This window comes from Gallus gallus, chromosome 1 (assembly GCF_016699485.2).
Source record: "Gallus gallus isolate bGalGal1 chromosome 1, bGalGal1.mat.broiler.GRCg7b, whole genome shotgun sequence".
Classification (NCBI taxonomy): Eukaryota; Metazoa; Chordata; class Aves; order Galliformes; family Phasianidae; genus Gallus; species Gallus gallus.
The window spans coordinates 120,181,514-120,206,061 of record NC_052532.1 but is presented as its reverse complement, the minus strand read 5'-3'; the positions used below and the strand labels follow the sequence as shown (position 1 = coordinate 120,206,061).

Here is a 24,548-nt window from a genome sequence, read left to right as displayed (position 1 = left end):
CAGGAAAAACACAGTAGTTTATGCTACTAAATTGCTAATTCAACCTAGTAATAACAATGGTTTTCTGGGGCTTGGCTCACAGCTTTTGGTTTCATTGGTCTCTGTTCAAGAACCTTCTGTCTTTCTGGTGAGCAGTAACTTGCTTTCATGGAGACTTCTTGTATTCCTGGCAATTCACTATTAAGGAAGATAACGAGCTGGTAAAACGCAATCTTCTTCTAGGTCTACTTTATGCTCCTTTGATGAAGCACTGAATCCTTAACAAGTCCTAAGGCCTAAAGGCACAAATTCACAATCAAGGAAGCAAGGAGCTCACATGTTAAAATTGGATTAAACAGCATGGTGCTGCAAGGAGAGGAATTCAAGAATTGTGTGTTAGGACAGGAATTTTAGCAAGAATGCTAATATAGTCTAATAATATTATCATTGTGATATTATCATTAATATATTATCATATATTGCTCTGTTCTGAGATTTTCTATACCCAAAACATGAATGCAGAATCAGAGAAAGCTCGCATTTAGAAACAAACAAAAAGGCTAAAGATAAGCAAAATGCTTTGGCTCTCTGGCCTCTTGCATAGCTGTTATATTTACCTGTTGAATATGCATACATATATAACGTTTGATTTAGATAGTACTGTACAAGTTATTTGTTCCATAAACTGCCCAGGATTGGAATTAAAATAATTCTTAATAGTAATAATAATAATACAGCCCTCTTTTCTCAAATATGCTGGAGTCTCAATTTCTTTGCTTGAACTTTTTAATTGTCCCACAACAGGTCTGGACAAACACTTCAAAGCTCGTTTCACAGTTTTATCATAGAAGTTAAATAGCCATCAGTAAAGTAAATGCCATCAGTAAGGTAAATTCTGTTCAATTCTCTCTTCCAGGCTCACGAAGGTAACAACAAAAAAATGAAAAAGAGAACAAGCATTCACTGCAATTCTGCTCTGCACGGTGATGGCCATAGTGATGGGGTCCGAACTGTAGCAGAGCCATTTCACCACATTCTGAGCAGAAGTACTCAGAAGTGCAGGGTTACACTAATTAAACCTGATAAATATAAATTTCTTCAGGCAACATGGCAAAGTCACCATTTGTCTCATTTCTGATCCTTGTCACTTGGGCAGAAGCAGGAAAATGAATAATATTTCTGAGAGTAATCCTTTCAAACAAAAAAATCACAGTGATCATCCTTTCTCTGCTGAACAAAAGACCTTCAATGTGGGATAGGAAAACTATCCTCTGGCAAAGGTTCTCTCTTTCATCCTTGCCAGGATCTCCTAACTAAAAAAATGTAAAACTCTTCAATGGACGAAAGCAGCAGGGCAGAGACCTCCTTCCACAAGTAAATGGGTTTTAACTGATAGGACACATGACCTCTCTTAGTCGCTCCCTGAATGGAAAACATTTCTTCAGAATAAATTATTGAAAATAGGTTTTCTGCATCATAGTTCTGGGAAAAGACATACACCTAGACCCAGACGTTGGCCAGCAGATGGAAATAAAATATTGAAGTAATTATGGGAGTTACTCAACAGGTGTCATACGGACTTTCAGTTCTTTGAAGCCTGCATAAAAGAGAAATCAGAAACCTAAAGGGACTCAGACAAAATTAGGCTTTTGTTTATGGCTCAGCATTTGTTTTTCATTACGGCATCTTCTATTACCATTCTTCTATGATGAGATAACACACCTTGTATCAGGAACCTCACCTCAGGCTTACAACAGACTTTCTTAGCATCACTCATCTGTGATAATAATTGATGATAATCCTTGAGTCATTTCATTCTCAATGAGCTTTGTCTCCGTATACAGTCCTGATAATAAAAGTTACACAGGATATAATATATTCTTTAAGAGGACAGAGTGAACTTGAAGTGGTATCTGTCCAAACAGTGTTTGAGTGGTCAGATACAGACCACCCTTACACAACCTCTTCAAAGTTAAAATAATACTTCCTCGTGAACTGGGACAATGACATCATATATTACTTTTTGATTCACACAAATAGAGGAGCCCCATGGACTTAAAATAAATAAATGAATACATAAATGAAGAATAAAAGCCCTGGCTTTTCCAAGAATGAGTCTGTTCTTGTTCTTATCACTTTGTGGCTGAGAGAAAGAAGAGGTGACAGCAAAGAAGGACTATATGCAGTAAAAATTGATAATATATTAGGTAAAAAGCAAACCTCCACAGTAACATGAAGAAACAATGCAGGAAATAGTCGAATGTGCTCTTACTCTTAATGACATGATGACAGAATCCTCTCTTTATGTTAATTCCTCTCAAGGTTCCTGAGATAGGTTATCCCATTCTTCCAATTTGGAGAGAGGAGCAAAATTGAAGTCAAGGCTTTTTCTTGCCTTCTAAAGGCTATTTGTTTTTACTCCACAATACAGCTCCCTTCTAGTCTCTTAAAAAAAATAATAATAATAATTTAAAAAAGAAGGAATTCAAGAGACTCTAAGACTGTCTCTCATCTGCGACTAGTAGAAGTGGTTACTCAGACCAGGTGGTCAAGAGGGCCAATGCCATCCTGGACTGCATTAGAAATAGTGTGGCCAGCATGAGCAGGGAGGTAATCATTCCCCCTGTACTCAGCACTGGTGAGGCCACATCTCGTGTACTGTGTTCAGTTTTGGGCTCCTCACTACAGGAAAGACATTGAGGCCCTGGAACGTGTCCAGAGAAGGGCAACGAAACTGGTGAGGGGTCTGGAGCACAAGTCTTCTGAAGAGAGGTTGAGGGAGTTGAGATTGTTGAGTCTGGAGAAGAGAAGGCTCAGGGGAGACCTCATTGCTCTCTACAACTTCCTGAAGGGAGGCTGTGATGAGGAGGGGTTTGGCCTCTTCTCCCAGGCAACAAACAGGACCCGAGGAAATGACCACAAGTTGTACCACAGGAGGTTTAGATTAGACATAAGGAAAAACTTTTTCTCTCCAAGAGTGGTCAGGCACTGGAATGGCTGTCCAGGGAGGTGGTGGAGTCGCCGTCCCTGGCAGCGTTCAAGAGGCATCTCAATGAGGAGCTATGAGATACGGTTTAGTGGCTTGTGGTAGCAATGGTAATGGGAGGACGGTTGGACTAGATGATCCTGTAGGTCCTTTCCAACCTTGCGATTCTATGATTCTATGATTCCATGATTTCTTCTGTAACCCTACTAGCCTCTTTTCCTGCTCTAAGCAAAGCAGTCCTGGCCTCTCTATCCATGCCTACATAGGGAAGAGATGTCTGAAGTTGTCTCTCCAACACACTCTTTTTTTCCTTCAGCTTTCAATGGCCTTTTTCTCCACTATTGCAAACAGCTCTGCAGGAGAACTGAACTGAGAAGACAGTTTCCTCAGGACTTCACATACTTCAGAACCGGATAAAAGCTACTTTAAAAAAAAAATAGCCAGAGGCCTGACTAAACAGCAAATTTTCTAGAAAGCTGTCAACTCTCTGTCAGCATTTGGATGGCTGAGAAGCTAAGAATATAACAGCAACGTGGTGTTAGTATACTAACATGCTTGCCATCCCACCAATTCACTAATAGCATGAAACTTTTCCAGATCTTCACAGTTTCTCAGGAGGCAGATAAGTCTTTTTTGGGTGTCACTTCCAATTTCTGTCTCTATAAACAAATATGCTCCGATTTATCGTTGCTTAAACAACGTAGCACCGCAAGGCAGAACTCACATCTCAGCGAGCTCCCCAAAACCTGAACAAGGGTCACATCACCAAGTTAAAATTCCCAGGAGTCAGCTGCTCTCAACTCTTGGCTGGAACTAGACAAGGGTCTCCTGGCATAAAGCTATTTAAAAACATCCGGAGCTCTGAGATTCTCTGTTGCTTTGTGCTCCTCACAAATGTGAGATAATTTAGTATTCATGAAGATTAAATTCTCACAACACTGTCTGAAAGAATTTCGCACTTCACACACATTTTTCCTCTACGGGAATATAAGAGATATTAGCTTTCTCAAGACACTTCAAACATACCACACTGCTGCCATGCCAGTTACAGGCCTTTTGAGAGCAACATTCTGAAATGTACCAAAACAGAGTAGCTCAAACAGGGATTAAAAAGCGACCATAACATCAGGCTTAATTCACCAACGTCCGCAGAGCTGCGCTGGCATCAAACCAAGATTCTAAACCAGAAAGAGATTTGGGGATGATAAAGGGCTGTGTAAACCAAAGCTGTTAAAACAAAAACAAACAGTTGTGATAAAATTAACTCCATTCATAGCAGGAAAAGGATTGTTTCTAAATGACTTAAAAAGGCAGAAAAAAAATGCAATACATTGTGTTTGTGTTTTACAAAGCTTTCTATTTTAAGGTACAATTTACGAATTTAATTTTTTTTCTGTTTTCTGGACTGTTCTGTCTAAAGACATTTTATGGCACTGGGGAAAAGATGACTGTGCCGAGTGTGAGCCAATGATGCTTTAGCTCTCTGAGCTCTTCTTAGACCAGCTCTGTTAAGCTGCATAAAGGTCAGCTGTCCGCAGACACACACCTGAGACAACGCAAAGAATCTCCTGATTTGGCCTGGCAGCCAGAGAGAAACACTGTCAACTGTGTTTAATACAGTAAAGAAGCGTGTAAATGAAACTCACTGGGTTTTCTGCCTTTTATGGAAGGGAAGGAAGGCAAGGGGAAACGTGTTCTTTCCTTCTATTTAGAGAATGGTGGTGTGGAGCTACCGAGTGACCGATCTGAATGATAAAGAAGATGAAGCTATACATGGTAACCACAGCAAATGAGACAGGAAGCGTCTTTCTTCCCTTTCTCCACACAGAAGCAAAGGCAGATCACACAAATACAGCCTATCAGGCGTTTCTCTTCAGCTTGCTGTCTATAAAAGTCCTGTATTTTGTTGAAACCGTCTCTAACAACATTATGCAGTGTCAGTTAAGAAAAGTAAAAACAGAAAAGGGAATGTGATTTTAAAAATGACCATAGAACAAAACTGTGATGCTCCTCCATAATTACAGGCTAATAAATTCAATGTTGCTAAATAAAAATTTTTGCTTCTTAACCAAGTATGATTTTAACATAGGTTACACCAAAAGTAATGCCTCCTATTTATTTCCATGGAAACAACAACAAACAGCACAATAACAATATCTGATAGAGCAAGTTCTCAGCTCCAAAACACAACTTTGCAACACAATCATCACTGTTAGCCATGTATTTTCATCAGCAATGAACAAGAGCCTGCATGCTGTGCTCATAACAATCTGCACCAGCAAAGGTGACTTACTGTTGCTGTCACCATTGATGAAATGTACGACCCACCCCTCCTTGTGTTCACATCCACTGTGAGTCTCCATAAATGTTCAGCATGCATTGATGAATGTCAGTGGGTGCATTTTTTTCTGCATGGAGGAACTGAATTCTACCCTTTTGCTTCATCCACATTTCCATGTCAGACACCATTGTGTCAGAGTACCCCTCTACTGCCACAAAGCAACAAAACATAGACATAGACCTGCTGGATCGCATCCTGGGGAGGGCCACAAAAATGATCCAAGGGATGGAACCCTCTCCTATGAGCACAGGCTGAGAGAGCTGGGGCTGTTCAGCCTGGAGAAGAGAAAGCTCACAGGTCACCCAATAGCGGCCTTTCAGTATCCAAAGAGGAACTACAGGAAAGGATGGGACAGACTCTTTAGCAGGATCATTGGCAACTGAACAAGGGGAAATGGTTTCAAGGTTAAAGAGGGTAGATTTAGGTTAGATATAGGGAAGAAGTCTTTTACAGTGAGGGTGGTGAGGCACTGGAAAAGGCTGCCCAGAGAGGTGGTCGATGCCCCGTTCCTGGAGGCTTTCAAGGCCAGGCTGGATCAGGCCCTGGGCAACCTGATCTAGCTGTGCATGTCCCTGTTCATTGCAGGAGAGTTGGACTAGATGGCCTTTAAAGGTCCTTTCCAACTCTAAGGATTCCATGATTCTATGATTCTATAAAACGTAATGGGATATTGGTGGGAAGATTCAACCTCTATTGCCATACCACCACCATCCACTCTGTCATCATGAGCCAACATCATAAAATAGAAGGCATTACCTTCAGAACAGCCCTTGTACATGTACAAATGGCTGGTACAGACTATCTCAATATTAGTAATTATTTGTTCTTCTCAGTTACACTCTTTGAAGAAATGTAACCTAGTAACCCAAACATTCTGTCATTTCCTTTCAGCACATTCATTTTCCTTAGCACAACAGATCTTGCCACGTAACAAACAGCCCCACATTTTTTACACTTTCACAATTAATCATGCAGGGACAAGGGGAGCAGTGTCCTGCACCACGTAGCAGCATGCATTATGGGCAATGCAGTGCAAGCATCTTCTGCAGCACAAACACAAGCCATCAATACAGAAATTGGTGGCTTCACCTCATCCCCAGCCATTTCCCCAAGTACCATAAGAGCAAACAGAAACAATCACTCATTCAGAAGTTTTACAGCTGTACTATCGCATTCTTCATTTTGGAACAATTTTTTCCATCGCACTCGGTCTCACCAAGTATAGAAACAAGTTATTGCACGTAAAAGAGCAGATAAGCAAACACAGCCAAAAGAATTCTTTGCCTGACACTCACCAAAAAGTGGTCTTTTGTGAGACTTATGGAAAATCACTTGCTGATGGGAGTCTGAATCTTTAGAATGATTTACCGTGTTCCACCCCAGTCAACATAATTGTTCTACCCACCAACCCCAGTCCATTGGAATCCATACATCTTTCTCCAAAAAAACAGGAAGAACTTTCTTAATCAAAAGTCTTTCCCTCACCAATTTTTTAGTATTGTACTTTCCCAGATGTTATTTTTCATTGTAGCAGCTGTGTATTTAAGACATGTTCTTTTTTTGTCATCAAGTTAGAAGTCAAATTGAAAATGTTAACTGTATTCTCGTCAAAGCTCTTAAAATCCACATTCTGGTTCCTTGTTTAACACTGCTCACAATCAGCCACTTTTAAATAGAGTTAATAATGTTATAAGTACATCAACCATATTGATTTCTCTGAACTCTGGCTAGCCACCGTTCCTCAAGAATTAGGAAAAAAACAAAAGTAGTCAAGCAATAGAAAACACAATTAAGATTTACTCACGAATACTTCTGTTTCAACGATCCTGTCTCATCTTCTTCCGTTATATCTAATATCTATTACTGACAGCATTGTGGGTCCATGTGTATGGAAAGAGAGGCAAATATTTGTCAAACCAGGCATTGAATCTGCCTCGTTCCTCAGCTGTCGCATTTTCAAAGGAAAAGAAAGTGAAGGAAGAAAGAAAAATTAAACCAGTAAAAATAAAATCCCTTAGAAATCTAAGAAGCTTTTTTTTTTCTTTTGTGGAGCAGCAGAAAGCTGTTGGATGAGAGAAGAGGGGCCGTGATCCATAAAACTACAAGTAATTCACTGTTGTGTGTTCATCCAGTGTAAGCAGCAGCAAAAAATTTCTGACAGCGGGTTAATGAGCAGAATGCCAAAGGAGTTAGAGCTACTGCTGAGTGGGGCTTGGCATCCTAATGATGAAAAAAGCCATGTCAGCTTATGAAGGCAACGCCAGCTGCTTATGCAGGAGACATTCTTGCATATTTCAGGGAAAATATCTCTAGAAGCAGCTACAAACTAATTCAACAGCATTTAGCTATTCCAGGCCTTGGTTAAGTAAGGAAAATTTCTTGCAAAATTGCTTTCAAAATAAAATTATTTTAGCACTAGGCATGTGTGTGTAAAGTGAAAGCTCTAAGCTTGCTTCAGAAGTTGAGCAATGCTTCATGCAATGCAGTACAGCGAATCAAAGCACCCTGTGGGCAGAAGTCACCCAAAGCTACGTACTAAGTTCAGCTTAACTTACGGAGCAATCGGAAACCTGTGGGTTGTTTTAAAATGACATTCCGAAGTAAAAACAACCCCGTGAGATGTCTCCAAATGATTTTCACTGGAGACAAAATAAGTATGTGGGCATTTGCCTAAAAATAAGGTCCATAGATTAAGATATAAAACAGAAATAGCTGGCTGCTCCTTCAGCAGATAATGAATATGCAGGAAGAGAGCTGCCAACAGATGCAACAGGAAGAATAATGAAATATCCTTTCTGCATGTTAGTTTAGGAGATAAAATCTCTGTAAGTAGAGATGCCAACACTTGCTTTGTTTAAAACTGTCCCAGATGATCTGATTTTGCTTACTACCCATTTCAGTCCCAGTTCTAACCCAGAAAGCAACAAATGGAGCACAAATGGAGCTGGACATCTGCTTTTCTAAGATGCAGTTTTACTGAGAAAGCAAGATATCTCAGTAGCGTGAAAAAAACTTGCAATCAAGTGCCAAGGGAAGCAGTATTAAACAAGACATGTTTGGTCAGCTTGGAAAACGAAGTTCATATAGGTGTTTGTCCAGGGCAACGTGAGGCTACCTACTGTGGGTTAAGCTGTCTTTCAGCTAGCTAACAAGAATACCTGTAGATTCCTATCCAGCCATGCATGCTTCAAAATGTTTGATAAAATTTATTTTGTGCAACATGGCATAGATCATGGGCAGTATTGTTATCAAGAATGAAATGCAGTGCTCTAGCACAACAGGAAAGGTGACTGAATTCTTCCTGATTTTGTTTAGGCTAACCTTACATAACTGGAGAAAAGAGGAAAGGCCATTGGACTGCAAATGCAGAAGGCTAGGGCACAGGGAGTATGTTTCTGGAAAACTCTGGAAAGCAGTGCTAGAGCAACACTGTTCGGAAGGATTAATGTTGTGCAATCAGGGCTCCAAAGTCAGAGCTAGCATCTGATCTGAAGCTAGATTTTGAAATCAGAAGTCAAACACACTGGAGATTCACTCTGTAGTTCCTTCTTATCTCTACCAGGTAGGTAGATATCTTCTCAAAAACAGAGGGAATTTGAGGATGTGCTGGTCTAAAACTCTGCAAGAAGCACACACATTGATGAGGCAGTTAAGAAGACTGTAAGATGAGATGCAGCAAAAAAAAAGTGAGGCCCACCAGCCAGAGTCTGCTCCACCAGAGGAAGAGCTTGGTTTGAAGGTTGAGAAGGGTTGCAGAAAATAGAGGAGTTCTGGTAGATAGAGAGAATATGGAACTCCTGTTTTTCTTCAAACAACAACATAACAGTGAAACTTATCAGCATAGAAGACTACCACTTCAACTGTTTTACCCTTTGCTGTGAATATGCATAAAACAGAATTCCACAGAGACAGGAGAGCAAATGCTCCCACTCAAAGAAAAAAGAGGAAGAGCAGTACAGCTTGGATAATCTGAACAGAAAACTGTCTGTGATGAAATCAGAAGCCAAAGTTAGCACAATATCCTGTTCACCAGAGGGCAGGACTGAATGCTTTGTACTCAGTCACACTGAATGTGACTCAGTAGGATCTCCTTCTGCTAGATTTCTGGAAGAGGAAGCAGGTGGAAGGACAGATTTCCATCTTCCTCACTTCCTCATTCTTGCATCTGATTATCACCATCCTCTCTTCTTCTGTATTAACAGAGTAGTAAAAGCATATGAAAAGCAGCATATGTTTCATGCTTCCAAAATGCAGAAGGCAAAAACCTGAACACGAGATGAAAGTATCTTTGCATCTTCTACCTACTTCCTTGGCAGAAAAAATCTATCAACCAAAATGCTGTGAGTAATAGCTGTCAAAGACAGAATGCCAGGAGAGGAGCATGCAGTAAATTAAAACAAAACAAAAACCACGCTGTTCTTTAAAAAAGCACAGCATATTTAATGAACTTAGCAATCATAATGAGAACTTCATTTGTAGAGCAGATGGAGTTTTAATTCAAAGACCTGTGATTATTACCAATAGTTTTCATGTTTCAGGTGGCAAAAATGGCAAGACTAAATAGTCTTTATTTCAATCCATAGCAAACCCAAATATCCCACGTAATTCACAATTTATTGTGAGCTACACACGTACATTATATGGACATGTAACATACACATGCACAGAAGGACTGAGTGCATTCCCATTGCATTAAGGCTAGGCAGCTCATCAGCAGCAAACTGACTTTAGCTTACAGACAGATATACACATGTAAAGTAGCCATAAGTGAGTAGCAGTGTAGGGAAACCAAACAAGTACTCAGGGCTAAAGCTATTGCTTGTTGATTTTGAAACACACTCACTGTTATAGCGTCTGTAGCTGTCAATCTTTGCCGGTGCCACTCTGTACAGAATTGTCCCTTCAAAGGCAGACTTTCCTGACAGCAAGCAAGAGAGGGAAAGAGGAAAAAAAAGAGGAGGGGTGGGGTGGGGGTGAAAAGATCGAATGATGGTAAAAAGAAGGGAGAGGAAGAGGTTTTAATCTGTATTTTCAGTCTCTAACATTTTTCAAGCCTCATTATAGCAAAACAACGAGAACATTAACACAAGTATCTGATTGTACATGAAGTTAAAACATTCTTACTGCATGTCTATCAGATAAAGAATCTCATGATTTTGCTAAAGTTGTTCTTTACAGAGACAACACTTTACAGTGTCCAACAGAATGCATCTTTGCTTAGGTTTAATCTGCTGTCCATCATGTTGCAAGACTTGCAAATGAAATGATTTGCCTTATTCAGCCTCTTCACGGAGCACAGGGGAAGCCTGAAAGAAGTCAGTACTGCAATGATGTACTCACAGTGGCTCAACAGTCCTGATGCAGACGCATTGAACAAGCACAGCTGAAATCCAAAGAGGGCACTGAAACACTCAAATTTCTTTAATATACCAGGATCTTGTGAGCACCAGAAATACTGCATTTTTCCAAGAGGAATTATTAGAATTGTTTTTGACTTGGGGCCTGTCTTAAACAACGCTCAGCCAAACAGAACGCCAAAACCTGATTAAAGCAGTTTTTCAGCCAGCAGCTTAACCGGCTGTTTTGACTTGTCACACTTCAACAAATAGATATGTTCATACACATAAAAACTTCAAACCACAAAACCAAATTCCACCTCACATTCAGATATTTAAGATAAAGTTTTCACTATCAAAAGCATGAATTTCTTCCTTCTTTCTTTGATAGCAGGACAACTCATGCTCTGACAATCGACACAAATTCAAGTGAAGGCAGAAGGTATGAGCACATGAGGTCTTTTGTTGTTTCTTATTACATTAACCCAAGGTATCCAGGCAAGTCCAAGCATGTACCAATGTCAGCTTGCTGCCAATATGTCTAGGTGAACCATCATAAAAATGAATGTCTTCAGTAGAATTTTATAGCAAAATAGTGCACATGAATTTTCTCAACATAGCATCTACCCATTTTGGAAGCAAAAAATGTAGGTTACCTTTTTCTTGCATGTCATTCTGTTGGACTTTTCAGAAAACAAAAGCTACACTTATTTATATATTGTAAAAAGCAGTTTCTTTGGTTTGTACTTGTAGTTCAGTTAAAGGGAAAATATCTTCCTTGTGTTATTTTTACAAAATAAGGAAGCCAAAATGCCACAAATTAATGAATTTTCTCACCTTGCTTACACAAGATACCATTAAAAGAAAGCTATAAAAACATTCATGCTACAATTAAGAAAATGCTAAGAGAAAGACATATTAAGCTTTGTAACAGTGAAGAGAGTCAGACAGGAACAGGTATCAGAAAATTTTAATTGAAAATACAGTAGGTTGCCTGACTGAAGCATCAGCTGCTGTCATTGGTTCTATCTCCTGCAATCATGACTTCTCAGTGGCCGTCACTGAAAGGTTCTAAACAGAGTTGATATGGCCTGGCAACTTCTGAACAGAAGAAGAGGCAAGGCAGTGAGACATAACAGGCCCCAGCTAATTGTTGCCATGACGTTGCCATGAACATACTAAAATGCCTTTGATATCATCTCAATAATAAATTCTGACTCTCAAATGTGATTCATTTAATTATATGACAACTTTCTTGAGACAACTTTAGAGAGCCTGTTGAAATACAAGAAACACACAAAATATTCTTAAAATTACTACTAGATAGCTGTGAAATCTCAAAAATAATCAATCTTACAATTAATGCATACATTTAATGTAGTAATAAAATGATAATGTCTACTTGCTGGTCACGCTGTGTATCTGTCCCTGGGGAAAAACAATACCAAGGATGCCTTAAAGAACAAGGAACGCACTCACTCTTAAGGGTACTTGAACCTGGCCCTATTTGTATTTTAAAATGTGTCTTTGAAGACAAAAAATTTGTAAGTGACCCAAAAAATTTGGAAGTCAGCTGGGAAAATATTGAAATTATGTGTGTATGTATCTTTCGATCTTGTAACAGTTTCACTTTTGGATCTGCTAAGCACCTACCATCTATGTGAAAGCACAGGTTCCTGGCCCTTTCCGTTAAGAGGCTAATAAAATCCACAATACGTTTTCAGAAATATTTAGGCACTTCCAAAACTAGTCCAGGCATTTAAAAAACAAACAAACAAACAACCACAGATTTTTGTTATGGAGAATCTTCTGAGGTTATTGGCAGAAGTGGAAAGCAGCCAAGGTAATTCATTCTGGGCATTTGATCTGCTGTAAAATGTAAATGGACACAAAAACAGACAGCATCTTTTTCCCCATTAGATCTCTGTAGGACATACTAGAAGGAAAGAAAAATGTGTATGTTTATTATCTTTGTTCCTAAAAAGTCAAACTATACAATTTCACTCTATTACTTCTGCTGAGATCATCAACAATTATGTTTGTGCTTTCAAAAAGGTTCTCTCCAGTGAGGATCAGTAAAATGAAATTAAAACATTAAGTTTAACTAGCACATTAACTACCAAGTTAGCAATATGATTGTGTTTGCATAGTGTCCTTTCTCCAAAAATCCCATGCTACTCTGCCAAGCCTCGCAGTCCATTTTCTTAGTTATGCTGAAGAGTTCCAGGCTGCTGCTCAAGATAGCAGAGCTGTACTCAAAACTGTTTTAGGACCCTCTAGGAGCTGTGTAGGACCTCAGTGACCACCCAAGGTTCTGTTTCAATGCACAGGTACAGCCTCTTGGGTCCAAGTGTTCATCCAGAAAAAAAAAATCTTAAAAATCTAGAATTCATATTCAAGATTTCTGCCTTATAAAGTCCTATGATGGAGACAGATGATGGAGACAGATTCAAACAATGTCTCCTGCAAAAAAAAAAAAAAAAAAAAAAAAGGAGTTCTTGCAGATCTGACATGCTGTCACGTCTTGTAATTTAGGAGGAAGGAGTTGGTCTAGGGGCATGAATGTATATCCTTATAAGATATTACCCAGAGAATTATGTTCGCCTTTTGCCCAAGCCTTCCAGAGTTTAGTTGCTTTTTATCTTGCTGTGTTTTAAGGATAAACGCAGATGCTTGAAATGAGATTATCACTCCTAGTCATTTGCATAAACTTGCAGAGTTTTGTAATCTCATTATAGAGATCTTCAAATACAGAGAGGGTACCTGAATATAGCCTTATGAAGCACCATGTGTAACGAGTGTAACACCTATAAAAATTACATAAAACATACAGAAAGTACTGAGCTGACGCATAATTTCCTACTTCTCCTACGGAAATGCAGTTCTTAAATTGGCAGTGTTACTTTAAGAAAAATAAGTGTAAATAAAAAGCAATAAAGCCCCCACAAGAACACCAACATTCCTTGAATCCCTTTTCCTCTCTTTGAGGGCTTACGGAATTCTTCTGGTTTTTGACGTTAGAAAATAGACATGAAAGAGTTGGGAAAAGAATCATCTCTCAGGTAAATCTTCAATACAGTGAAAGAGACAAAACCAGTATCTTTGTTGCTGGCATCTTCTCAGTACAAGTCTTACAAGTGATAGGTGGCAGTCACCACCACTAGCATACAAAACTGTCAGTATGAACTGAGTATATGCTGGTAGGGAGGTGGATGGAACAATCTAATGCTTTGTGTCTGCTGTTATGCTCTCCAATGTGTGTTTTTATTAAAAGACACTTTTAGGATGCTCATTATAAACAACTACCAAACTACCTGGGGAAGAAATATTTATTCCTTTATATGGATGGAATCGAGGCATTCCATCCCTAACAGTATCACTCTACCTTTTTCATTTATAAGCTACCAAGCAGTACAGAACCCAGAGCTAACACTACATCTATACAATTAATTCTTCCAACACTTGCTGTTTTTATAATGAAACAAATTCAAGACAGCATATACAAATTACAGGCAGCAGCTTGCAATCTTGCTGAAGTGTGCAGCTTCACTTCATGCCCATCTTCCTTTTTCAGCATACTACACTTGTTAATTTTTTTACAGGTGTTTTCATTTGGATAAGAAACATTACCTGTAAACACCATTAGCATGACTGACCACATAACTAGGTCACCTGTGCCACTACATGTGAATAAGAACTCTATTACAAAAACATTAGGAAATATTTTCATCATTGCATACACCGGTTTTCTTAGAATCTTATCTTTGTGCGACAGAATAAAGAGGATAAAGTTGCCTTAAATGGAAAAATGAAAGAATAAAAAAGGTAATAAAAAATAAACATTATAACTTTCTGCCTCTCAGTGGCAAAGGGAGCTATAGAGACGTTGGTAAACTTGAGCTGAAATAAGCTTTCAGAGATCTTGGGAGCCCTTTCAATTTTGTCTGTTGCAAAGATCTCAGAAGAATACCTACACAGCAATGAATATCTGCAGTGCTGAAAATAGTAATTGACTGCAAAGGAAGAACTTGGCAGGTAGATGTGGAATTATCCTGAAATACATCAATACAATTGACTTTTTTTCTTTTCACTAGGATTCCAAATCAACCACTAAATCAGGATGTAACAGACTGTCTGTTTGAAAAATAGAAAAAAAACACGTGGACCAACAAATATCCATTTCATAGAAATGTATACTTTTGGTTCAGGTTATTCTTCAAGGAAAGCTATAAACAGGACAACCCACTACCATGCTTATACTATCGCAAACTTAATTACCAAACATGCTTTTCACCTGCAGCAGTACTGGCCCACTGTAAGTGAGAGAACAAAGTCCATGTCCCAGTTCTGGCCTTTTTCCCTTTGGCTGCTGGGGCAGTGGGTGGCGGAGGTGATAGTAACATGCTCAGCACCTGGAGGGAAAAAGTGCCGCATGTCCCACACCAATAATTATGAATCCTTAAGTCTACTGGAGTCATTAGAGAAGGAATGGCACTTTAATCCCTCATTTAAATAAGCACAGCCACTTTGAAAATGTTTGATTACTTTGCTCAATTTCCACGTCTAAAGGCAAGAAAAAAATCTTAATTCATTTGGAAAGACAAAGCTGATAATCATCGTTGCCCTCCGCGTCCTCGATCTGTTGCAGCTGGGCAAGTCTCAACACAAATCAAGTAGCATCACCAACATTACAAACCAAGTAGCATTGCCAGTACTCACTTAGCATCATCACTCGACCCTTTCACAGTATAAATGAAGAATAAAGCATTCAAAAACACTTCCAAGAAAGAGATAAGAGTGCACTACCCTCTCAATGCGTTGGGAAAGCACATAAATGTACACACAGAACGTGAATAATTATTTCTTTTTCTTACTTGGCTTTACTTGCTCTTCCTGTGCTATTCCAGCATCATCAGAATCAGACAGCTCCTTTATGAAGTTGGAAGGAAACATGCCCGTCTTTCCATTAAGGATACCTTCCCACCAGCCCTCTTCTACCTGCACCAGAAACAAAATGTTTTAAAATTAAGAATGTTGCCACATCATTAATACATAAATATCAGCAATCTACAGAGAATAAACAGCATTAATGCACATTTGACTCTAGAAAGACTTACAAGGAGCTACTGAAATAATTAATGATAATATGATCAGAAAGAAGAAATACTTTCTAGTTGAATACCAGAAGAAAGTATTTAAAATTGACAAACTCCTTCCTTCCTGCTCAACCCATACAGGATAGAGTGGCAGTGTCGTGTAATGAAATGACAGCCCTTAGAAATCAGATGCCTGTAGGTTATAATGGGACAGCAAGAAATGACTTATTAGATGAATCAGCCTAAACGCATCCTTGACAGATATATATTTTTCATCAGTCAGACGCTGCTCATTCATCACAAAAATGACAGGGGAGGACAGCATCAGTCTGTGAAACATCAGGCTCCGTGTTTGGCCCATCTCTTTCCTGTCCCCCTTCAAAGAAGAATTATCAAAATAGAAAGTTACATTTCAAGTTGAGTGTGCTCACACACACGGTCAGAAAACAAACCAACCCCACGTCTTAAACAGGAGCTTATGTATACTGAAAAAAAACCAACTTTGTTTCTTATCACTAATTAGCAAAAATATCAGGTTCTTAGAAAATGAATGATACGTGCCATTATGAAACACAAGTAAAAATTTCCTCAAACTACAGAGGAATGGTTGCATTTTTTTTCTACTCGGCTGCACGTACAATTCTACTATAAAGGAAACAGTTATTACTTCAGGAATATGCTCCGTGTTTTTTCTCCCGCTTCATCTTTTTTAGCACATTTCTTGTCCTTCTGGGTTGCTATTTTGTTTTAATTTGAAAGCAGTTCAGCCTAGCACAGCTATTTCATTTAATCTCAGTTAGCTGCCCATGACAAATTTTCTCTTTTTATTTCTGATGCATCAGTAATATTAGTGAAGGCAAGCACAACTTTGGGAATAATAGCTATTATCTTGCTGATACTTCAGAGAGTACAGTGTGTATAAATCACCCTATGACTTGAATGGGGTTAAGGTTTTTTTTATGTGATAGTCTCAAACTAAACGCAAATGTTTGTTTTTTTCCCCTCCGAAGTAAAAAACACAAGCAAAACTGAAACTGTATGATCCACAACACCTGGCGGTCTCTACAAATTATGTCTTTAAGTATCAATTGTATTTATTTATCTTTATAAAATAAACATGGCAGAGACTCTTTGAGCTATAAACTTTTTCTGATGCACTGTTCCCAGATGGCTCCATTGATTTGAACTAAACATTAAACAGTAACTGCATTAGCTGATTGACCAGAAGATTAAGCACTGTGGAATTAAACAGCTCCCGAGACCCCTGCTTTGCAAGCTGTTGCGATTACTTAACATAAGGTGACCTATACCACTCAGTTCCATCTTTACCCCAAGTAATGTTTTCCTGCTTACTTCTGCTAGGGTATCACTTCAGTTTTCCTGTAAATTAACATTAGCACTCTTTACGCAGTGTATTGATGTGTGCAGTCATATGTACATGTATAGAAATACACATACACAAAAATCTAAAGATATCTAAATTAGATGCAAATAGACTCAGAGCATACAGGAGCTGATAAGCTTTCCAATTGATACAGGAATTAATAATCTGAAAATATCATATTGTATTTAATAGTTTTACAAATTCAAAAAAATCCTGAAGCCAGAACCAGCTCCTTTCCAAATGAAAACATTAACAAGATATCCCAGGCCCGGATCAAACTGCACCTCCAGAAGATTTATTAGATTTATTATTTTTTCATTAAAAGCATAAAAAGCTGTAAGCATTTTAAATGCTATAGCTACATGATAGAATCTTTTATCAGCCTCAAAACACACCCGCTAGAGACTAATCCATATAATAAAAAACCCACTGGAATACCCTCAGGATTTACTCATCCCAAATTGGGGCAATCCATTGCCATACGGTTTGAAATGTCACTATAATTCCTAGCCAATAAAACCTTACAAATGAAAATCCATTATTCATGGCGGTAATCCATCTGGAGGTACAAGCACTCAATAAAATTTGTTGCTGAACTATTATAACAAAGTGCTTTCGGGATTTATGCATCTAGGTCCTAATTTATGCTCAGCACTCATGTGCTGAACCAAACAGGAAGATTTCAGTACTAAAGTGACTAGAGTCACTAAACTGGAAAAGAAGGTTTATAATTCATAATATCATACACATCAAACATAAGCTCAGCCTGAGTACAAAGTTTTTGTTTCGAAGTTAGAAAACCAATCTTTCCAACCTGCGCAATGTAAGTGGCTACAGCTAGAGATATTTTCAAGATGTATTTTCAGTGCGTTGTAGCTGCTCACTGCCTGTTGGGAAGGCAAGGCATGTCCTCGTCTTGCCAAGCCCCAAGGCTGCCAGTAGGGCTGTCACATCGCATTTTAAAAGCAACAACACATGGGAACCTGTCTGAAGACACTTCCTTAGTCTGTGTTGTGTATTTACGGAGCTAATACACACACTTCCCTGCAACACAGTCAATGGCAAATGCGAGGCAGGGACAGAGCCAGTAGCAGACAGCTAGACGCATTCCAATGACTGAATGTGATTGAATGAGACATGAACTACAGCATAAACAGAGAGTGGTGCATCACTTCTCAAGAAACACTTTCCATTAAGAAGCCTCACTTTTGGATTGAAAGGGAAATTTAGTCCACATAATAATTATGCAACACAGATTTTCTGTCAGTATCATTTGGATTTTATTTTTTTTAATTTTAAATGAAAGAAATATACCTGTACCATGCTTTTAATTGACTTGCTCATTTAGTAGATGTTTGACGTAAATGCATTTCTTTGGAAGCTATAAAATAAAAATGCAGTTGAAAATCTTTCAAATTTTACTGATTTATTTTATTAGAAACTGAGTGCTTAATCAAATTGTGCTTGCTATAGTTACTTTTACTTTGAAGTAATAAGACTAATACAAGTAACAAACGATGATGAAATGCTCAAAATAGATACTGTGGAAACGGACAGGAAAATACCGCAGAGAATTATATGGATGAGACATTCAGATACACAACAGGAAGTACTCAAGAGGGTATACATATGCTAGAACATTTAGCTTCTTGAAATCCACCTATTTCCATATATAAAGTACAAAAAGAGTAGATAATACGACAGCAGTTCAAGCCTTTAGGCTGAACAGTTTTACTTCAGACTGTGAATAGTTTTATTCTTCAGTGTCCTGTAACCAAAGAAAACAAAAACACTTCAGTAAGTCAACAGGACTCCAAGAATAAGCATTAATATTAAAATTTCCAAGAAATGTTACTTCTTTGGGTTTTCTCTTCATGGCCAATAGAATCACGTCACACACCTCTCTTTAAAGAAAGGAATGTGAGAGGGTGCATAAGCCTGATCTGTAGTGCTCTGAATTTAGTTTTTACAAGCCTGGAAGCACTCTTCCTTTCAAGAACTTGGCACCCATCCAGGATAGGGCAGTCAAAAAGAGTTGCAGTGCTTTGGCCAACTATCAGTGTATGCTTGTTGGAATATTTGGGGCTGGTACAGCTACTTGCTTCCACTTTGCTGTGAAATTGCTAGGCCACAGTTAAACAATTAAAAAGTTCAGCTCGCTGGAATTGCTGACTTGAAGCATGTTTCCAGTAAACTGTATTCGCCTGCTCCACAAGATTTTCCATAACTTTCAACATTGACCATTATGGTTTAGCACTAATAATAGATGACATGGCTTACCCTAGGGCAAGCAAGGTGGAAGGCTTTGAGTCAGGTAAACTTTCAGGGGGAAGAACGTTTCCCTGGATATGAATTGAGTCTTTCTGTGCTGTTAAAACTAAAATACAGTTTCAGGAATAAAAGCAATGCCAGAGGCAGGTGATAGGAAGGATCAGAAGCCAAAGATCAACAAAATCTATTCTGCTTAGAGAGAAGCAGAACACAAAAAGCAAAGAAACAATCCTCCCTTATTTCCTTAATTCTGAAGGAAGATCTTGAGCTTGAAGGACACAAGTAAAGCTACGTTAAAAGGAAATGTATAAAAGATTTTCAAGCAGTGAAATAAACTTAACATATTCAAAGCCAATGGGACAAGATATTCTGGAAACAAGACCTCAGTTGAACATGGTTCCTACAGTACCACTTGATGGCTTGTTCTGAGACTACCTTCAAGAACAGTCATACCCATGAGATGCTGCCCAGCCCTTGGGGTTCTGCTACTGTACAGCTTGAATCTGTTCAAGAGCACTGGTGCAAAAGGGAAGAACTGAAAACTGCACAAAATGTTTGTATGCGGATCCATTCAGTCTCTGAGTTCTATATTTTACAGCATCAAAATGTTCTGTGGGCTTTGTTTTGTTGTTATTCTGTTTGATTGATTGTTTAACATCATTTTCTAAGTAAGAAACTCAGGGACAGAGAAACCAACCATACAGAATGACCCTATACAAAGCCACAGGTATTTGCACCCTTAGATCCACAGGAGAGCTGCCCACCACATAAACTTCCCCAACAAGAAGTAGTCATACAAGTCCTTGTGAACCACCTGTTGGGAGATGATCAGAAAAAATGCCTTACCGCACAATGTCTCAGAAAAGTAACCATGAGACTTGGAACTTCAGACTTTGCTCCCAGCTGCTTTCTTGTAGTATTATACAGTTCTGAAACTGAGGCACAGACTGTCTCTTGTCACCATTAAAAAATTCCCCTTTCAACTCTGCAGCTGTCAAAATACGTTAACTGTAGGGAGAGTCCAGCTCAATCCCCAGTATTCATCTTGTTCTTGGAAATGGGTTACACTATTTTATGATATTTCAAAGAAAAAACCACTCACCAACCTTGCCCAGAAAGGAGCACCTGATCTGTAAAAATTGAGACTGCATTTTTATAATTTCAAATGAAGTTTTTAATAGGATTTTATCATGTAATATATAGCAACGTCAATTAAAAGTCAAATAATAAGCTCTGTATATTACAGCACATCTCAGTTAAAGACTTATTTGTGAGTTTAACTCCATGCATTACACTTTGCCAAAAGGCTCCCTTCTCTGCAAGATGAGGCCACAAGGTATACATGGCAGTACAATGACAGAAAAACTCCAAATGAAAGCAGTCTCAGCACTGTTGAATGACATTCCAAGTGCCCTTACTTCAATGCTACAGGTTAATTGTCTGGCATCCTTCAGAAATCTAACAGTGAAAGACAACTGGAATTCAGATATCTGCATTTAATGAGACAATTAGTTAACAGTTGTATTTTGGCACAACTGTAATTAGTCATAACTAATCAAGTAGGAAAATGAGTAACAAATAAAAAGCTATCAATCACTCACTAACTGTGAACATAAACAATAAAGAAAATCATAGAAAGACGGACTGGCTTAGGATGGAGGGGATCTTGAAGATCATCTGGTTCCAACCCCCTGCCATTGGCAGGGTTGCCAACCACCAGATCAGGCTGCCTAAGATCCCATTCAACCTGCCCTTGAATGCCTCCAGGGATGGGGCACCCACAGCCCCTCTAGGCAGGCTGTGCCAGTTCCTCATCATCCTCTGAGTAATAAATTTCTTCTACCCTGTTTCAGTTTAAAGTCACTCTCCCTTGTCCTGTCACTGTCTACCTGTGCAAAAATTCAGTCCCTGTCCTGCTTGTAAGCTCCTTTCAAGTACTGGAAGGCCACAACTAGGTCTCCTTGGAGCCTTCTCTTCTCTAAGCTAACCAAGCCCAGCTCCCTCACCCTTTCTTCACATGATATGTGTTCCAGCTCTCTGATCACCCTTGTGGCCCTCCTCTGGAACCACTCCAACAGCTCAGCATCCTTTTTATGTTGGGGGCCCCTGGCCTGGACACAGTACTCCTGGTCAGGCCTTATGAGGGCAGAGTAGAGGGGAACAATCACCGCCCTCTCCCTGCTGCCACCCCTCTTCTGATGCAGCCCAGGGTACTGTTGGCCTTTTGGGCTGCAAGCGCACACAGCTAATTCACCAAGCTTTCACTGCTGTGCCACTCTCTTACTGCTGCAGCAGGCTCTTACTGATGCACCGTGCTCTGTTTGCCCACTCTGTTTGCAGCAGTCCTGGAGCTGTGCTCCTGAGGGGCTGCTTCTGTAACTGCAGGGTATGATGCCACTGCTTCTGGCCCCATCCCTGCTGCATCAGAGCCACTGCTATGCAGAAGGCAATGACGCCCAGCAGCTCCCTGCTGACAGGAATTTGGTTGCCCTGCTGAGGCAATTCCTTGCTTCAGTGCAGAATGTGACCACACCAGAGTTGTCCACCTGCAGAGAAGGATTGTTAGAGGTGGTTTTACCCCACCCCAATGCTTCTGCCATTAGTTTCAAACATATTTTTTATTTAAATCTGTTCATTAATGTCTCATGGGTATCAGTCTCCATAGTAATGGGAAGCTCTAGTTTAACAACAAACATTTTTATCTACTGTCATGAATGTTTGATTTATTATAATTAATTTCTATCTACTAGAATAAATTAGAAGGAACTGTGAACATACAGCCTTCAAGGATATCTATCTGGTTACATTATGAACCCCAAAGCAAAATTCATGTTGTTTTTTTTTTTTTAGCAATTCAAATACTCTCAGAGAATAATAAAAAGAATTGTCCAAATCAATTTTTAGATGTATATAAAAGGTAAGCCTAGATTCTCTAAACTTGTACTTGCTTTTGGTTCAATCCACTGTGGAGCCCCAAATCACTTCTACCACAGAGGGAACTTCCAGTAGTATCTAGCACTACCACAGACGTAAAAGCCCTTTGAAAAAGTATCTTATCCAACCTGTTGGCCCCAGGAAGAATGACCTGCAGCAGTTTTAGATGCTACTACACCTCAGGTGCTTCATAGCTCCTTGAAACAAATTTGAAAGAAAGGAAGCCATCCCCACTGCCACCAAGTACTATTAGTGTAACCCATCCTCACTGGGGGGCTGGGTAAACTTGGGCACTAATGGGGCCAGCTGAGAAGAAGGTTTGCATTCCCCTCTGCCAGCCCTCTTTTGCAAGTAGCAACCTTCAAGAGGAAAAAGGGAGAAAGCTAGATCTGAATACCTTACATTGCTAGGGAATCTCAGCTCCAAAAACTGCATATGGTAACAGCTAAGATTTCTCTCATCCCCTTTTTAACAGGTGCCTGAGCACAACCCTTGCCTTTAAATATGAATCCAGATTAGCACACCACAACAGGAAACAGATTTTCTTTGCAAGAGAGAAGCTCTAATGGGTTGTCAACTGTAAGTGACATTTTAAACACATCTTTTTGCTAAATAACAGCATAAAGATACACAGACACACTATTTTGATCTAAACAGTATTTGTTTTAGTTTGCCAAAAGTCAGTTAGGAATATCATTATTTCCAACTAAACAGAAATCCACAGCAATCTGAAAGGACTACGTCCATTTAAAAGCAATTAATTCAACTGATACAATCTCCTGAGGGAAACACCACAGCGTGATTTCGGCCCTTGAAAAAAATCTTCAGGTATTTTTGTAACTCAGGAAGCTCTTTAAAAAACAATAAAAAAAAGTCTCTCACATCACATAATGTATTTATCATTTGAAATAAGTAGCACTGGATGACAATTTAAAAACACTGTCAATGACATTTCAATGCAGTGATCCCTTATACAACGTATCTGTAAGCAGAAAGATAAACAATGAAATGAGTATACTGGCTGGTGCAATTTTTTACATGAAAAGAAGAAGTAACAACAAGGTATTCAACATCAACTGCTCATTATGAACCACAAAGGAAAACAGAGCTCATACAATTATACTTCCTGAGGTAATTACAATCTTCTCTCTACATTCCTTTATTTTCCCTCTTCCACTTGTTGATCTAGTTCTACCTAAAAGAGCCAATATCTTACATTGTAGGAACATGATAGATGATGCCTAAAGCACAGCACCACCCCAAATCAAACCCTATGTCTGTGAGCGCTGTCCAGACGCTCCTTGAACTCCGGCACTCGAGGCCATGCCCACAGCCCTGGGCAGCCCGTTCCATGCCCACCACCCTCTGGTGCAGCCCCTGTCCCTAACCCCCAGCTGCCCCTCCCCTGACACAGCTCCATGCCATTCCCTCGGGCCCTGTCGCTGTCACACAGAGCAGAGCTCAGCGCTGCCCCTCCGCTCCCTGTGAGGAGCTGCAGCCGCCATCAGGCCTCCCCTCAGCTGCTCTGCTCTGCGCTGAGCAAACACATGGGCCTCAGCTGCTCCTCACACATGTATTTTCTTTAACCTCAGAAAGAGCAAATTGTCAATGTTTTTTTCAATAGTAGCAACTCAAGGCACAGTTACCAGTTTAAGACTGCCAAGTCTGTAATCAGTAACCCAAAAAGCATGCCCTTAACTACAAGCATGCACACACAGGGAGAGAAATGTTTCACTTCCACGTTTCTACACCTTTCAATTATAACACAAATATTTGCCGTCTCATCTGGTTTTAAAGAAATGTTATTTATAGCCAGGTTGTTCAAATTTCTAAGAGTACTAGAGATGCACTTCATAAGAGAAATCTAGTGCCTCACCGAAATTATTTAACCATATGAATAATTATTTAGAAATAATTCTAGGTTGGATATGATGAAGTGGTTTTTATTCCACTACTTTACTCTTGAAAGATGAAGACTTAAAACTTTTAAGTAGGGCAACTGAAGGAAGATACTAGTGTGGCCATGTGAGGTCAAATGCACTTTAAATTGCATAATGAAAACAGCTCATGTGCTACCAGGAAGCTCATTATAACATCAGGTTTATATTATCTTCAGATACACACTTAAGTATCTTACAGTCTTGAGATGCCAGATTACAATCCTGCTCACAGAAAGAATAAGGTTAGTTAGTGACACACAGTGCCTGGTTCCAGGAGAGCT

General features: G+C 39.3%; 1 protein-coding gene across 15 annotated transcripts in view; it reads right to left on the bottom strand.

Annotated features, from left to right (window-relative positions):
- The window catches only part of SH3KBP1 (SH3 domain containing kinase binding protein 1), a 222,895-nt gene that overhangs the window by 80,615 nt on the left and 117,732 nt on the right, over window positions 1-24,548 (bottom strand). For 10 of the 15 annotated variants that reach the window (XM_015302495.3, XM_015302505.4, XM_046940626.1 and 7 more), the window contains 2 exons: window positions 15,517-15,640; window positions 10,150-10,224 (listed from right to left, as the gene is read on the bottom strand). In XM_015302495.3, the coding sequence (XP_015157981.2) occupies window positions 10,150-10,224; window positions 15,517-15,640 (199 nt within the window). Of the gene's footprint in view, window positions 1-10,149; window positions 10,225-14,936; window positions 15,055-15,516; window positions 15,641-24,548 lie in introns of those variants that run through there. The other 5 variants (XM_015302501.3, XM_015302527.4, NM_001030805.2 and 2 more) reach the window with 2 other exon arrangements.